This window comes from Phocoena sinus, chromosome X (genome assembly GCF_008692025.1).
Source record: "Phocoena sinus isolate mPhoSin1 chromosome X, mPhoSin1.pri, whole genome shotgun sequence".
NCBI classification, from domain to species: Eukaryota; Metazoa; Chordata; class Mammalia; order Artiodactyla; family Phocoenidae; genus Phocoena; species Phocoena sinus.
The window spans coordinates 127,124,605-127,142,187 of NC_045784.1; the positions used below are offsets into that span (position 1 = coordinate 127,124,605).

General features: G+C 46.0%; 1 protein-coding gene across 6 annotated transcripts in view; it reads left to right on the forward strand.

The window, feature by feature from the left end:
- Positions 1-17,583, forward strand: part of MTM1 (myotubularin 1) — a 98,071-nt gene that overhangs the window by 32,964 nt on the left and 47,524 nt on the right. For all 6 annotated transcript variants that reach the window (XM_032620379.1, XM_032620382.1, XM_032620383.1 and 3 more), the window contains 2 exons: positions 9,889-9,999; positions 14,227-14,328. In XM_032620379.1, the coding sequence (XP_032476270.1) occupies positions 9,889-9,999; positions 14,227-14,328 (213 nt within the window). The remainder of the gene's footprint in view (positions 1-9,888; positions 10,000-14,226; positions 14,329-17,583) is intronic.

Below are 17,583 nucleotides of genomic sequence, written 5' to 3' on the forward strand. Positions count from 1 at the left end.
TCACAGCCGCCTTTTGACCTTGAGGGGTTTGTCTTGCGTTCGATCTCGTGACTCCAGTAGGGCTGTTTAGGCCTGTAATACTCTGTCATCTGTGGACTCCCCGGGGGCAAGACCGCTTCCAGTTTCCCTCGCAGGAATACTTCGGGCTCAGGCGCTGTGGTGGGTGAGAAAGACAGATTAACCCTCTGTTCATTCATGCGGCCGTATCCTTATCCCAGGAACACTCACTGAGCGCCCGGGTGAGTGCCACGGTGCCGGGTGCGCGACGCGGAGATGAGCACGTGCGGTGTAGTGTGGCAGAGCCCACGGCGGGTGCATCGTTCCATGAGGTTACAAGGGAGAGGCGGGTTAACTCTACGCTGAGTCACAGGATGCCTTGTAGAGGAGGTGATGTTCCAACCACGTCTCGAAGAACGGGGACCGTTTCCTGGACAGATGGGCGGGAGGGAGGAGGCTCCACAGGGCGCTTTTGCGCGTTGCGGGTCTAGGGCTATGGAGGGGCCCTGTATACTGCGGCAGCGGCGGAGGGATGTGCTGGAGAGGGAGTGTGGAGGGGAAGGGAGGAGACGAAGCTGGAAGCCTCGCCAGCCTCTAGCATGTAATCAGTCACCATTCAGCAGTGTGCGTGTCACGTGGGGAACGACACATGCGTTGCAGGAAGGGAAGTCGGGTCGCAGCGTGTGTGACAGATTGGGGGAGGGGGAGACTGGAGGCAGGGAGACCGTCCAGGAAGTGATCTCCGTTTTCCAGGCGAGCAGGTCCTAATCCAGCCCACGTTGCAGTAGAAAGGAGGGAACAGCCGTGAGCCAGGCAGGAGGATCTGGGTGGCATTTGGAGTTGCGAGTCGAAGGGAAGACTCGAGTCGACAGTGATCCCTGTGGTTTTGGGCTTGAGTGGTTGCAGCTGCTCCCATTCGTGGAAATAGACATCACAGGAGGAGTGGGTTGGAGCTGAGCCCCCGGGAGACAAGTCTGAATGTGCAGACTTACAGCTGCTGAGTGCGAAGTGGAAATGGCTCAGGAGCCATTGGGAACACGAGTCTGAAGGTGCTGAAGTGATGGGCATACGGGTGTCCGTAACAGCCGGGTCTAGCCACAGGGTTACCTGAGGGGACCAAACGGTCACCGGAGATGCGGCTGCGGAGGGAGCCTCGGGGGGCCCGGCTCTCCGGGGCGGGGAGAGGAAGAAGCCGCAGTCAGAGCAGAGGGCAGGCTTGTAAGACAAGGCTTTGGTGGAAGTGGGGAGAAGAGCAAAATCTCTAGAAGGAAGGGAGTGGACAAGGGAGTGAAATGTTGCAAGTTTCAGTGACATCAAGAAGGAACAGAGGCCCCGGAGGGTGGTCCTGGGGAGGTGGCGGGGAGCCCCGGCGAGAACAGAGGCTGTGGAGACGGTCCCTCTCTTGCTCTTGCTTCCACTCCCCCTTCCACTGCCTGGTGGAAGCTTCTGCAGCTCCCAGGCCCTCAGCACACTTCTATTCATCCTCCCCACGGCTTCCTCCACCTCCCAGCTGCACTCGCTTCTCTCCAGTTAGCATTGTGTGCCCACGGACGCAGCCCGTCTGACGGCAGCTGCCGGGCAAAGCAGCCACCGCCCGGCCCCTTCCCTAGTCCACCCAGCCTGCTCCTGGTTTTCTAGCAGCGACCTTTCTTCGGGCCCCAGCTTCTCCTTTCTCACTACCTGCTGGAGATCCCTTGACTTTCCACCTGGCACCCCAGGTGCACGGCCAAGCCAAAACTCTCCTGCTTTTTCTCCTTGCCACTTCCTTCGTTGGGTGTTCTCGCTTGTCTTGATGGTGCTACTCTTCTTCTAGTCACCGTGGAGTCACCTCCTCCCCCTCCTCCGTTCTCCTCTGAAGTCTTCATTGTCCCGTCCCTGCCGGCATCTTCTCCCCACTGCGTTCTCTCTGGCTCCCACAGACATTCTTACAGACATTCTCCCCGCCCCCCACTTGGAAACTCTCAGTGGCAGCTTTCCTCCCTCATTTCAGATTCCTCAGTGTTCTTGGTCCTCTGCAGCTCAGCCCTGAGTCGCCTCCCCACCTCTCTTTTCTGTGCACCCCGCATGATGGCACAGGTACCCTACTCAGTGTTCCCTAAACCAGCCCTCCGCTTCTCTGCCCTGGCTGTTTTCTCCACTAGAACTCATACATATTCATCCCCACCCATCTCTGCCATTCACACCCCCACTTTTTAAAAAATTATTTTGAAATATTTAACATAGAAAGTTTGTAAAGAATAACATAAACATCTGTGGATCTACCCCCCAGCTGAAGAAATCCTTTTCCCCTCCCCATCAGTGGTAGATACCATCTGAAAGTTCCTAGGTCTCACTCTCGGTCACTCCACAAACTCCTCTTTAAAAATAGGATGGAGTTCCGGAGATGCACGGATGAGCAGATGATAACCCTTAGGGCTGCCGGTGGGATGAGCAGCGTGTCGTGTATACACTTTTCATTACCTGACAGTCGGAGACAGTATGTTCTTCCTGGATTAAATTCAAGGAGAAATTTGTCATTAGGGTTTCCTCTAAGAGGTAGGACCATAGTGATTTCATTCTTTGGGCAGAGTATTACCTAAAGATTCTTGAATACCATTCAAGGCCCTCTTTAAGGACAGGACACATGTTAACTTTTACTGGGTAAAGGTATTTCTGGGAGGGACTAGCAGGCTGGGGTCTGTTGACTTTGCTGTTTGATGATTTACCAATGCGGAGATGGGACTTGGAGAATCAAGGTGGATGGATGGCCCTCGTATCTGCCTCTCAAATATCTGGTTCTGAAATGAGCATTTGCGAGGTATCGTGCCTCCCAAGAGCTGGGCATCTGACACGAGTGGCAGACCTGTATTGCCTCCCACTTTATAACAAGCATGAACAAAAAGGGTTCCTGTAGTGTTTTTCTTTTCAAAAAAATACGTTCGGAACTTTTCAACGTTGTCCTTTTTTAGTTCCTTCCGTCTAATGGAGTTAGCACCTTTTTTCATTTAAAAAGAGGTGAAATAATGCTAAAAAGACTATAATAATGAAACATCCTAGAGTGTCTGTAAGTAGGAGCATCAGTGGGAACGTAGGATCCGTACTATAGGTTTTCTTTTAAATTTCAGTCTTAAATCGTCTTTATTTTGCTGCTGCAAAATGACTGAGACCTTCAGGTTAAAACAGTCCCTGCTGATACCCCAGGTCCCCTTGCCCCTTGTTGCCATCCATTCCCAATTTGCCAGTCACCAAGCTTGAGAGGCTGTGCGCTACTGAGCCCTCCTGTTGAAAGTCACACAGTGGATTTAAGTAATTATTTAGCTCCACTACAAGTTCGGGCTTTCAGACCTCAGAAAGGGGCTCGTGGCTGCTTTGGCAATTCTCTCCATCTCAGATCGACCTCTCATCACATTCCCCACCACACCAGTGACAGACCCCTCTGAGCTCCTTTGCAGACCTCATCTCTTGCTTTGTTGCAAAGTTAAAAGTCATCCTCGCTGAGCTCCCATAAATTCTTTTCCTCCTCCTCTGCCATCTCAGAGGAAGGAGCTAGATGTCTTCTTTTACAAAGGGAGCCTTTCTGCTTCTAGCCCCTCTGGAGCCCTAGTGCCCCACCAGTTACTCTGTGTCTTACGTGTGTGGTTTTCATTGGCTCCCCAGCCCGCAGACCTGCTCAAGTCTCTTTATTTTGAAACACCTTCTTGCATCCCTGCTACCCTGATACTCCAATACTATCCTCTTTCTTCCCCTTCCCTGCTAGACTTTTTAAAAAGTGAGTCCACACACACTGCTTCTGCGTACGGACTGTTAACTCCTTCACCTCTCATGGTCTGGCTCATGCTCCCTGTTAAAGCTCCTCTTTGACCACTCAATTCTGTAGACCTCAGTAGACTCTCAGCTCTTTACCTTCTCTGCAGTGATCAGTCGGTATTGCTGGTTACTCCTGCTTTCTTTGTCCTCTTCTCCGTGCGTCCTTTTGCCTTTATTGCAGTTCATTTCTCCTTCCCACCCCCTAAATGTCTGTTTCCCCTGTCCTTGCCCTCTTCTTCCTCACTTGTCAGTTGCTTTCCAACTCTGTAGCGCCAGACCTGATCTTTCATTCTTTATTCACTGTTTGAGAGCCTGCTATGTGCCAAGCACCATGCCAGGCACTGGGATAGAGTGGCATGCACAACAGACACAGTGTCGCCCTCATGAAGCTTTCGGTTCCGGTGGGACTGACAGACATGAGTCAGATAATCACACCAGGGTGTAACAACAAGCTATGCTAGGTGTTGCCTGGGAGCAGCATAGGAGGGCGGTCGTTTGAGGAGCCCGGGAAATTGTCCTGAGAAAATGATGCTTGACCCATGGTCTGAAGAATGAATGGCAGTTCCCTAGATGCTTGGCGTGGACTGGGTCGGAGACAGTAAGCTGAGAGAACAGCACAGGAGAAGACCTGGGACCAAAGGGAACATGAAAAAGTGATGGTGTGGCTGGGTTGGGGGTTGGGAGAACAGCAAGGGATGAGCAGGAGATGTGGGTAGTGGCCAGATGACCTAGGCCTTGTAGACCCCGTTAAGGATTTAGGTTTTTAGAGTTGAGCAATGAGAAGCTTTGGAAATGGGTTAAGCAGAGGGATGGTAGCATCAGATTTACTTCTGTAGAAGATGACCTGGGCTGCTGTGCGGTGGGCAGATTGTAAGGGAGCAGAAGTAGATGCAAAGAGACCCCTGCGTCTATTCCAGTGGCCCAGAGAAGTTGCTGGTAGAATTGGAAAGAGGCGGACAGATTCAAGATGGATTTAAGAAGTAAACATGGAGATTGGATTAAGGCTAGTGGAAAAGGGAAAGTCAAGGATGACTTGTAGGTTTCCAGCTTTTGTCACTGGACGGATGGAGTGCTAGCCACTGAGATGGGAAGATGTAGCTTGGAGAGAGAAACATCATGCACTTAGTTCTGGGCATTTTGAGTTTGAGGGGCCTTGGGGATCTTCCACTTCTGCATTTTCAGCTGCCTCCTGGATATCTGTACTTGATTATCAGTCAAACCCAGGGTGTTTATTTTTATTCACTTTATTATTTTTTTAAACATCTTTATTGGAGTATAATTGCTTTACCATGGTGTGTTAGTTTCTGCTTTATAACAAAGTGAATCAGCTATACATATACATACATCCTCATATCTCCTCCCTCTTGCGTCTCCCTCCCTCCCTCCCACCCTCCCTATCCCACCCCTCCAGGCGGTCACGAAGCTGATCTCCCTGTGCTATGCAGCTGCTTCCCACTAGCTATCTCTTTTGCGTTTGGTAGTGTATATATGTCCATGCCGCTCTCGCGCTTTGTCACAGCTTACCCTTCCCCCTCCCGTGTCCTCAAGTCCATTCTCTAGTAGGTCTGTGTCTTTATTCCCATCCTGCCCCTACGTTCTTCATGACCTTTTTTTTTTTTAGATTCCAAACCCAGGGTGTTTAGACACTCAAACCCAGTGTGTCTAAAATTCACGTTAATCTTTCTCCAGAACCGCCTCCTGTGCCCTTCATGTGTCTTGGTGGGACCACCGTTGTCCCAGACACTTGGGCCTGCCTCTGTGATTCTTCCCCACGGCTCACCTCCCTCTTTCGCTTTCCACCTCGGACGCTCTCCACTTTTAGACCCTCGCGGTGATCCTCTCACTTGCACTGAAACATTGGCTTCCAGGACTGCAGGGAATGGGCGGACCCTCCCTGTGCTGGTGCAGAGTGCTCGGCGCTGCCGGCTGCATCTGCGTACAGCCACATTATGTCGTTGCAGACCTCTGCCCAAGACACATTTCCCAGATCCCAGTCACCCTGAGCCAAGCCCTGGGCTACTCCCCAGGGGATTCCCTTGCCACCTGATCTTAAACCTGGCCCATTTGGTTTTGCTTTTTTAAAATAAAATTCCCATGCTTTCCCACACGTGTAGCCACTGTCACTGTACCTGTTTTTGGAAGGCCAGTCTCCAGCTGCTGTTATTCCACCCTTTAAGGATCATCTTTAACATTGCCATCACAGCAGAACCATCGTGTGACCCCATCAGTTAGAAATCGTCCTGCCCTCTCTGACCTCCCGTTCCACCTCATCTGGATTTTTTTAAATGGCTCTTGGCACTTACAACCTAGCATTGTGGCTATTTGCGTACATGTGTCTCATTTCCCAGACTGGGCCTTCCTTGAGCTCTGTGAGGGCAGCACCTACATCTTCATTCTCCCCGTGGTCCCTAGCATCCAGTAGTTTCTGTTACTCAGTATGCACTCGAGAGAGAAGGCAAATGATTGCATCTTCTAAGCTGTTACATTTACTTCTCAGCTATTTTAGATACGTACAGGTACAGAGGAATAGATTTTGAGTTAGCATGGACCTTCGGGAATCCTTAAATATTTGATGATACTTAGATAGTGATGACTCAGGTTTCTAGAGAGTAAAGCTAATTTTCCTATTCCTGGATCTTCCAGTTGGGCTTGCTGGGTTATCTGATCTTGAACCTGTCATTCGGGGAGAACGTGGCAGGTTAGCCTCATTAGACTGTGGGTGCCTTTGGTCAGGAGCTGGCCGGTTCTCCTCGGTGTCCCATTTTCTGGTTTGTGTTGGGTCAGGGTAATCAGAGCTATAGGAATTTTCTTGCTGCGGGAACAAAGAAGAGGAAGGTCTCACTCACTTCTAATCCTCCTGCTTTTTAAATTTGCATTCTTGCTTCCATCTTGATATTAGGATATCAGACTTCAATTTATTGTCTACTCTATGTATTTTTAGGTACAAGTTTGATATTTAGGGGTACAGTTGAATAGACACTCGTAAATTTCAATATAATCTAAGCATAGTAACAGACTGCTTGATAGCATTTTATTACTATTATTATTATTTTTATTTATTTTTGGCTACTTTGGGTCTTCGTTGCTGTGCGTGGGCTTTCTCTAGCTGTGGCGAGCGGGGGCTACTCTTCGTTGCAGTACGCGGGCTTCTTATTGTGGTGGCTTCTCTTGTTGCAGAGCACGGGCTCTAGGCGTGCAGTCTTCAGTAGTTGCGGCATGCGGGCTCAGCAGTCGTGGCTCACGGGCTCTAGAGCACAGGCTCAGTAATTGTGGTGCACGGGCTTAGTTGCTCCACGGCACGTGGGATCCTCCGGGACCAGGGCTCAAACCCACGTCCCCTGCATTGGCAGGCGGATTCTTAACCACTGTGCCACCAGGGAAGCCTGATAGTATTTTTTTTAATATCTTTTTTTTTTTTAATTTTGTCTGCGGCGTGTGGGATCTTACCCAGGGATCGAACCAGGGGTCAAACCTGCATCTCCTGCGTTGGAAGGTGGATTCTTAACCATTGGACCACCAGGGAAGTCCCTTGATCGTATATTTTTAATAACTAGATTATATTGAGAAGTGAATACATTATAATACGTAGCTACATATGTACATGTAGTGTAGTGTCTTTAATCTCTAAGCATTTGGAGTTCAGTCATGGAGTGAGGGGTCTCACCGCATGGCGCCAGCTAAAAGATGCCTCCTTATAGGTACAAACAGAAAGCCCTGTAACTGCTTGCTACAGCATACTGATCCACTATATTTGCAGAGCACAGTCATGTCTTTCACATACTAAGATATTCTTTGCTATAATAATAATAATAACTTGCATTGTTATCTAGCTACCATATACCGGGCATCATGCCAGTTACTTTAAGTCCATTATCTCTAATCATGCCTATTTTACAGGTAAACGTGGCTGAGAGATACAGTAACTTGCCAAAGTCATCCAGTTAATAAATGTCAGAACTCAGATTGGAAGCAGTTTTGTCCAACTTTAGAGTTTGTGCTCTTTTCTCTACACCACGATAGCCATACTCTCACACGTTTTAAACTTTATTTTGAAGTAATTATGTACTCTCAAGAACTTGGAAAAATAGTCCAGAGAGTTCCTGGGTACCCATCACCCCACTTCTCCAATAACTGCACTGCTTTATCAAAACCAGGACATTGAATGGTGCAGTATAGTTAACTAAGACTCTGTACTTGACTTTCACCGGTTTTTGCACGCACTCATTTTTGGCGTGTTTTTGCTCAGTGACATCTGATGCCCTGTGTAAATTCATGTCACCGCCACCACCAGTCAAAGTATGCGACTCTTCTGTTGCTACAGAACTCCCTTTGTACCCTTTATGCTCCTTTTATAGCCACGCCCTCCTTCCGTTCAGCCCCGGCAGCCACTTCTGTGTTCTCCAGCTCTAAAACTTTGTCATTTCAAGAATGATATAAATGGAACCATACAGCACCTTTTGAGATTGGCTTTATCCACTCAGCACGATGCCCTTAAGATTCTCCCGGATCGTTGCATGTATCCATAGTTCATTCATTTTTGTGGCTGAGCAGTATCCCATGGCATGGATACACCACAGTCTTATACTTTTTTAATTTCTAGAACACCCATGAGCTATATTTATATTTTGTGAAGAGATGCTTAGTTTGTTGTATTGTGTTTTAAAGGGAAGGATTTAAAGTAAAAGAAGAAATTAACTTTATTTGTATTCCCCCCAGAGGACGTCTTTTAAAGAACAAAAACTCAACAAGCAGCTTTTAAAATATTTGTTAGCAAAGTCATCTAACAGGGCATTAAAGAAGATATTGGCTTAAAACATTTGTGTAGCCCTTTCTGTCTCTGTCCATATGAATATATATTTTACATTATTGTAGTCACAGTGTATTTTGTATGCTGCTTTTTTGCACTTAAACTTATTTTTCCATGTACCGTAATTATTTTAGTAGCTGCGTGCTTATTCCATCAAGTTGACTGACTAATTTTCTTCGCCCCAGTGACCAACTCTGGCTCTATCGAGCATCTTCACGCATGTAGCTTTCCCTCCTGTTGCTCCACAGCTGTAAGATAAGGTCTTAGGAGTGCAGTTGTGGAGTCAAAGGGTAGGACCATTTTTATGGCTCTGTTGTTGTGTGTTCCCAGACCTTGGCTTGAATCTCAACCCTTCCCTGTAGTTACTAAGCCAGTTACCGAAGCTTTTTAAAGCTTTGGTTGCAACATCAGGAAATGGGAATACTTCACCTGTGTCCAGAATGGTTGTGAGGACGATACACGCGTTGACCTTTTGTGGTACCCGGCACAGATGATGTATTCCGAACACAGCAGCTGCTGTTATCTTGGTGGGACGATCTCGGTACGACTTTACTGACGTTATTCCGTCCTTCGTGCCAACAGCCCTCTGGACCCCTTGAGTCCAGCGTTGGGCAAGGATCTATGGAGAAGCATTGTATGCCCTCAGGCCCTTCCTTTGGAAAGAGCACCCATGCCTAAGATAGGCACCGCTTCCCGATGTTTGGCTTCCAGTGGGGGAATACGGATGTGGAAGTTCACGGCAATGAGACTTGAAGCGGGTGGTGTAACACCAGTCCGAACCGAGTGCTGCAGAACTGCAGAGGAGGGAGTGGTCAACTCTGATCTAATGGGAAGCGGGGCGTCGTTGGAGAATGTTGGTGGTTGGGAAAGTCAGATCATCCTAGGCAAAGGGAACACCGTGCACAGAGCCCCTAGGCCTGAGTGTAGACAAAATGTTTGGAGAATGGTGAAGGCGTCTACTTAGTTGGAACAGAGAACGTCGTGGGGCAGCAGCCCACAGAGACAGGTTGGGAGCAACGTCCCGGGGCCCTCGAGTTGTGTACCCAGGAGTTCAGGCTTTATTCTGCAGGCAGTGCAGAATGGCACACATTTGGGGATGGATTTTGGTTGCATAACTGACTATTTTCATGCTTGCTTTTTCATGTGTGATCGCTATCATGCTTTTATTCATAAAAGGTGGTAAAAGGGCCAAGATAAAAATGCCCTGAAAGCACATGGGTTTTTTTTTTAAAAGTATGTTTTTGATGTTTTAATTGTACCGACAGAAATACTGACTTGTGTCTTTTTGTCCATTACAGGATTCTGCTCTAATACTCGATGTTCCTCTGGGTGTGATCTCAAGAATTGAAAAAATGGGAGGCGCCACAAGTAGAGGAGAGAATTCCTATGGGCTAGATATTACTTGTAAAGTAAGAGATTCAGTACTTTCTTACGGGAAAATAGGCACGTTAGCGTTGAATGATAAGTAAAAAGTAAATGTGGGTTTAAAAGAAAAATCAAAGACCCTTGTTTATCTGAGGCCCTGGTGTGGTTCTCCCTTCATGATCAAGCGTTCCAGAACCTCCTGGGGAAAGAGTTCCTATGAAAGGGACCTGCTGTCGTCCTTAAGTGTGAGAACCCGAGACAGTCAATTGGTTTGCTTGACTGACTAGGAAGAAAACTTCATAAATCACGTTTCACACTTTTTTGTTTTTGCACAAGTCTGCTCCTGGTGTTCTTCGTGTGATGTGTTTCCAGCCAGACACCTTCACATCGTAACAGGAAGGAGAAATACAGGAGATTTTTCCCTCTGTGAAGAGTCTGTGTTCTTACCTCTCACAGCCCCTCCCACTTCTGCTTAGATGGTGTTCAGAGATGGTGGCCTCCTGTTATGTTTCGGCATGGGGAACAGCAGAGATTTAGCGATAATAACGTTCAGCCAGTTATGATAGTAACTGTTTATTGAACATCTCTGTCGGTCCAAAGAGGTACTAGGGGCTTTGCATTAAATCCTCAGGGCAGTCCTCTGAAATGGACAGTGGTGTCCCCATTGTATAGATGGGGAGCCTGAGGCTAAGAAGAGTTCGGTAACTTAGCTAAGATTACCCAACAGATGGCAAAGTTGGAATCCAAATCCGGTGAGATAATCATTTTGCAAACGACGGAATAAACCTTCTTGCAAGAAAACTGCCTTCTCAGGTATTCTGTATCGGAAGACTACAGTGCCCAGTCCTAGAAAGAGCTAGAAGGGGTTTGGAGGTCATCTGTCCCAGTGGTTCCCACAGCTGAATATGCATGAAGGGAACCTGGGAAGCCCTCTTTGGGTTGACAAAGGTAAAGCTTTGGGTTCTACCCCAAATCCCCAGATAATCTCTGAAGGCTGGGTCCCAGAGGCTGGGACTCTTTCATGTATCTGACCATCAATCTAGTGTAGGGGTCAGCAGACTTTTCCTGTCAAGGGCCAGAAAGCAAATATTTTAGGCTTTGTGGGCCAGCAGGATCTCTGTCATATGTTCTTCTTTGCGTTTTGTTTTTTCTCAACCCTTTTGAAATATAAAAAACAATCTTAGCTTGAAGACCACACCAAGACTGACCTGGGCTGAAACTTGCTGACCCCTGGCCAATCCAAGTCCTTCATTCTGTGGGTGGGAAATGAGGCATTTGCTCAACGGGCTTCCTTGCCTATGGGTCCCCGAGGAGCTGATGCAGGAGTCAGAATCCCAGCCCAAGTCTCCTTTTCCTGGTCTTGTGCACTGTGATTTCTTAAAGCCAATCTCCTGTACTTTCGTTTGGATTATGAAGATAATACCTTTTTGTCTCCAGTTTGTACAAGGTCAAGACTAGTACACTCTATTAGAAAGCAAGGGATTTTGTCACGATGAGACTTGAACTGAAATTCTCCCTCACTCCCCACCTTGGCTTGTTTTTGTTGTTTTTGGTTGAATCCAAGCTCCCTTAATGCCTTATCTATAATCCCAGCTACTGTCTACCCTTTTGGGCCTAGAAATGTGGGGATTTACTTTTAAGGAAGGTTTTTGCATTTTGCATAAAAGAATCCATGGGAGGAGAGTGTTATATTACAGGACTCCAGGGAAAATGAGGTTTTGATGATTTCAAAGTGACTTTCATTCGAAGCAAGTTGAAAAAAATCCTATTTGTTGCCTTATCAATGGGAAAAACTTGTATTTAAATGTTAACCCCCCCCCCCAAATTAATAAGACAAAGCACACTCTTACCCTTTGACTGTTTACTCTAAGAACAAAGGTCTTGGGAACAACTCCGCAGGCATGATTCTCCAATGTTAAGTATGTATGTTTCTTGGAATTAGTGTCAAGCCCAAAGACAATGGCCTAGAACAGTGTTGTAGCACAACCTTTTAACTCAGTTATCTCCCTGGAAACACGGATGTTGAGAGTTGAATTCCGTTTTCTCAGGAACAGACCTGAAGGTGACAGAAAGAGAATGTGCCGCAGTGGGGCAGAGACTCGCCTCCTGTCTCCCGTAGGTCCCCTTTCACCTGCAAGCAGTAACCACAGTACAACGGTGCCACTTCACCGAAACGAGAACGTAGAACCCCTACAAATTTGGCTCCACCCGGTCCGTACATGGGGATTTCTGCTTGCCAGTGGCAACTTGCATGTGATGGATAGAAGTCGCAGTGGTTGTCATCTAGCAACCGAGGAGAAGGTAGCTCCAAATATGTGAATTCTTACCCGCCAGGCCCCATGCCATCCCCTGCTGACAACTCAGAGCTTAAAAAAAAAAAAAAAAAAAAAAAAGCAGAGCCAAACCATCCCACCAGGGCTGTTGCAACAGGGGTGTGTTTACTCATTTGTTATCACGAGGCTTCGCTCAGCGCCGAGTGCCCCAATTGCTAAACGCCAGAGGTCTGACTGCGAGATTCTTCTACCAAGAGGCTCTTGCCCAGGTGTCCTTCCCTGACGGGTCAGGCTCTAGGAGACCAGGTGCAACTTACCCCTCAGTATATGCTCGTATTTCTGTTACAGATTTGGTGATCTGCCACCTGTGAGTCATTTGCCTTTTCCACTTCATTTTTCTTGTTGGCAAGACAAGGTAGTGATTCTTTCTGTCCTTTAATTACATCTGAATCAGATGGCCACACGAAGTCGCTTGAATCACTTGTACTTTGGCACATCGAAAGTCGTGGTTTGAATCTCTGATGGACCAGAATAAATATTTATCTCGAAATGGTCTAGTTTCTGGTTGAGTGGTTAAGAGCATGATGTTACAGAGTTATCATTGGAACCAAGGCTGGTCAGAAGAAAATCCTTCATACGTCTGTGAGCCTTGGGGATACTCAGCTAGCCGGTGCTATCCTTGGGGTTCGTTGCAAACCCCTTGAAAGCACGTCATCTGATTGAAATGATTATTTTTCCTTCTACTTGACCAGTGCTTTGCATCATGAGACGACAACTGGTATCCCAGTGTTCTTGGAATAGGTCGTGAATCCGTTTTTGGATGTTATTGAGTTACGTGCTTTTAAAAAAGAAAGCATGGGATCCTGGAGCTGGCGAGGCCCAGTAGATGCCATCTGTATACAGAGAGATCGGTTTTGGGTCGTTGATGAGAGGTCTGAGAGCCTGTTGCCATACACTCCCTTCACTCCCCTTTGCATTTTGGGATGTGTATGGCAAGGCCTTTGCTGCTCCTACATGTTGAAGACTTAGGAAGCTTCAAGAACGCTGTTGACGTAACAAACGAAAAAGCACTTGGAAAAATATGAAGATGGTGACATCCGAGAGGGCAGGGGCTGGATCTGTCTCACTCCTGAGGTGTTGAAAGTGCAATGCAGAAGGTAACAGCCATCACTCAGCCACAGCACCATGAGTGATTTAGGAGACAACCTCAAAAACCCGCCAGCTTCGAAAATAAGTTAGAATGTTATATCTTTTGCTGTGTAATACAAATTGATATTTAAGGGAGCTTATTTTATTTGAATTTGGTTTAAAAGAAGGTTTTCCTGCTTATTAAAGAGATATGTGTTGGAAACTATCCTTAAAATCTGGTTTTGAGCATTAATTCTTAGTTCCTAGAAGCATAGTCACTCCCACTTTGGGGCACCTTAATGTGCTCTTAGTAGAAGTCTGTGAAAGTAAAATTGTTCAGTAAAAAATGTATTACATTACTTGTATTAGAGCTTAAAATGCCAGTCATTTCCTAATTTTTAAAAGGGAGACTTTAAAGTTAAAAGCATGAGGGGAGAGGGAGAGAGCTTCTGTATTTTAATGACACGTTTGACAGTTTTGAAATGATATTTTGTGGCAGATACACATTTGAAAAGTCCTAAGAATAAAATACTGTTTTATAATTAAAATACCTCGGAAACCAGTAGAGTAGACAGACGCAGACATGATGCGCAAGGCAAGGTTTGATTTTTCTTTTTATCCAGTGAACTTTAGCTCTGTCTACTCTTTAACACGAGTTGTCTTGTCTTTACAATCATGACTCTGATGGAAATATTTTCAGGTGTTCTTAAACCGGATGTTTCAAAATATTGTACAAAACAAAGTAATTTTCTTAGTAGTCTAGATTTATTGCCCATTCAGGTAAGTGGATCTTCTACCTGAATAGAAGGTTTGCTGACGAATGTGACTCGATTTGCAGACTGAACTGGCACATTTCTCCTCTGCCCCCAGGACATGAGAAACCTGAGGTTCGCGCTGAAACAGGAGGGCCACAGCAGAAGAGATATGTTTGAGATCCTCACGAGATATGCCTTCCCCCTGGCCCACAGTCTGGTAAATTCCAGGGTTCTCCTCGGTGGCATCAGAGGGTTTCTGGGTGTCCCCTCCTTCCGCTCCGTGCTGCGCTCCCCAGTGTGGTGTGTGTACGAGGCTGTTTATTACAGAAGGTTGACCCGTTCCCTGAGGGAGCGGGCCTCTGCTCTGCCAGTCTTTGTGGGGTGGCTCAGCCCAGGTGACTCCTGCCAGCCCCGAGCCTGCCCTCCACCTGGGCCAGCCCTCTTCCAAAGGCAGAAGGTGGCGAGGTGACCACGAGCATGTCAGTGTAGCACTGTGACGTCACATCCCAGAGCTCGTCGCCCCCTACTTGGGAACCAAGAGTGAGCCTAAGTGTCATTTAAGCCAATGTGCTTCTCAAATGCAGATTCGTGGCTTAGGTGCTGCAGGCCATCACTGGACAGGGGAGGTTTCTTTATTTATCTTTAAGGAACGACACTTTAAATGTCATTTGATAGCGTTTACTATATATTTGGCAGGACACACTTATTATGCATTTAATTACTTACAACCTATGACTTAGTCCGTAGCAAGTTTTGGGCTGTGTATACCTAGAGCTGTTCCTTCCTATTTAGTAGACTGAGTAATCTCACTTTGTTCTACCACGGGACCGAAATAAAGCTTTCCACGTGTCTTGCTCTTCAAACCATCTTCCTTCATATTCTGCCTTGATCTTGCCTTCTTTTTTTCTGTCCTCTTACCCTCTCCTTCTCCTCTGCTTGACTTTGTTGTTTTTCTTTTTGAAATGTAAATTTCAAAAGATTTATTGATTTTATTTTTGATAGTGTTCTTAGCATTTTCCCCAAATGGTTGTTTTAAAATTTTATTGAAGTATAGTTGGTTCATAGTGCTGTGTTAATTTCTGCTGTACAACGAAGTGACTCAACTCTGCATATATATATATATATATGTATATATATATATATATATATGTGTATATATATATATTCTTTTTCGTATTCTTTTCCATTATGGTTTATCACAGGATTCTCTGCTTGACCTTAAACAAATGTGGAAGCAGTCGTCTGCTAAGGGGAGAGCAGGGGAATAATTCTTTAAAGATAATTCTTTAAATAAATAAATAAATAAACGTATGCCTTTATTTTAAGTACGGAGTAAATATGCCTCCAGCTAGACTGAAGGTGATGAAAGAGATCATTAAATAGAAGAGCTGCTTTGTAATGGAGCTCTTCTTCCTATGCCCGTCTTTTGTCTATCTATTTATCTATCTATATTCATTTATTTATTTTGGGGCAGTGAAGGCTTAAATTTTTTTCTAGCAAGACAAGGCTTCTCTCTTCCCAAATTTCATCAGCAGTTGTTTCCGTCAAAGGAAATTCATGGTTGATGGAAAGGACAATTATACAAAGACTGTGGTGGTCTAGAAGGATCTGGAGTACTCGTCATGAGTCATGTGTTGATTGTAGATTCAAATGTGATGCTTCCAGGAAATGCAGTGATATCATAGAGTTGAATACATTCTCAGCCTTTTCTCAGTTTTTGATTAAATATGTGATTTAAAAGATATTTCAATATTAAAAATTTTAAACTATTAGGATGAAAAGAGTTTAATGGGAACACATCCTCGGAATTCCTATGAAAGTGAGAATGTACATCTAATCCACGAAAATTCAATGAGGGAATGGGTTATGTCTTGGGTTTTGCATATCTGGCCTTAAGTGATCAGAGATTTAAAGATGGTTCACATAGCAGGGTTTGTTTATTTATTTATTTATTTATTTATTTATTTATTTTTGGCTGCGTTGGGTCTTCGTTGCTGCTCACGGGCTTTCTCTAGTGGCGAGCGGGGGCTACTCTTCGTGGCAGTGCACGGGCTTCTCATTGCGGTGGCTTCTCTTGTTGTGGAGCACGGGCTCTAGGCGTGTAGGCTTCAGTAGTTTTGGCACGTGGGCTTCAGTAGTTGTGGCTCACGGGCTCTAGAGCACAGGCTCAGTAGTTGTGGCACACGGGCTTAGGTATCTCGCGGCATGTGGGATCCTCCCGGACCAGGGCTCGAACCCGTGCCCCCTGCATTGGCAGGCAGATTCTTAACCACTGCGCCACCAGCGAAGCCCCACGTAGCAGGTTTCTTCAAACCTCCTGCGAGCTGAGGCCCTAGTCCGTCTCCTACACAATCTTGCTCCATCAGTCATCCCCTTTCTCTGGTATCTTCTGTCTCCTTGAGAGTTTACTCCCCTAAAAAGAGGTCAAGTGTCGGACCAGCTTTCCTCTAAACTACTGTCCCATCTCTCACTTCAACCCACACTTCTGGAAAGAATATTCTAGGCTGTCCACATCTCCAGTTCACTCATTCCTCCAGCCCATTCTAGTATCCAGTTTTATCACAAGTACCTTCTTGGAACTCAGACCTCTTTCTTACTGGCCAAATTTAGTGACTCACTTCAATCTTCATTCGGTTTGATCTCCCCTCAGCGTTCAATAATTTTGACCGCCCTCTTGCAAGTCTTGGTTTCTGTGTTTCGGTACCATCTTGACTGTTCCTTCCCAGTCTCCACTGCCTCTGTCTTTTCCTTAAAGGTAGACATCTTGATGGTGGTTCCCTGTCAGCCCTCTTGTCACGTTACTCACTTTGCCTTGATGATTTCATTTAATCCATAGCTTAAGCTGTCATTGCTGTATGGGTGATTTCTAAATCCAGCCCTGACATTGGCCTCGAGTGAATCTTCATGAGCCTCTCAAACAGCTTCCTCTGGAAGCCTGTGAGAATCAGGCTCAGCATCTCCCTGACCTCTTTGCAGTCACCAGGCCTGCTCTTCAGCCTACATCTCCCTCAATGTGGATGATCCTCAGTTGCTCAGATTCGAGAACTTGAAGTCAATTCCCCACCCCAATCAGGCATAAAATTTATTTATTTTATTGAAATAGTTGATTTACAATGTTATATTAGTTTCAGGTGTACAACATAGTGATTCCGTATTTTTACAGATTATACTCTATTTAAAGTTATTATTCTAAAATATTGGTTATATTCCCTGTGCTGTACGTTACAACCTTGTGTCTTATGTACGAAGTCAACTTTCTCATTCCCCTGCCTTACTTCTCCTATAGCCGCATCAGTTCCAAATCCCGTAGGTTTTGCTTATTAGTGACTCTCAAATATTTCTTCCCATTTCTCCCTGTGCTTCCCAACTCACTTCCCTTCATTCAGTTTCCTTCCCTTCCAACTTATCCTACACAATGCTGTTGTCTTTTTTTTTTTTTTTTTTAGGTATGATCATGTCACTCTATATCCCA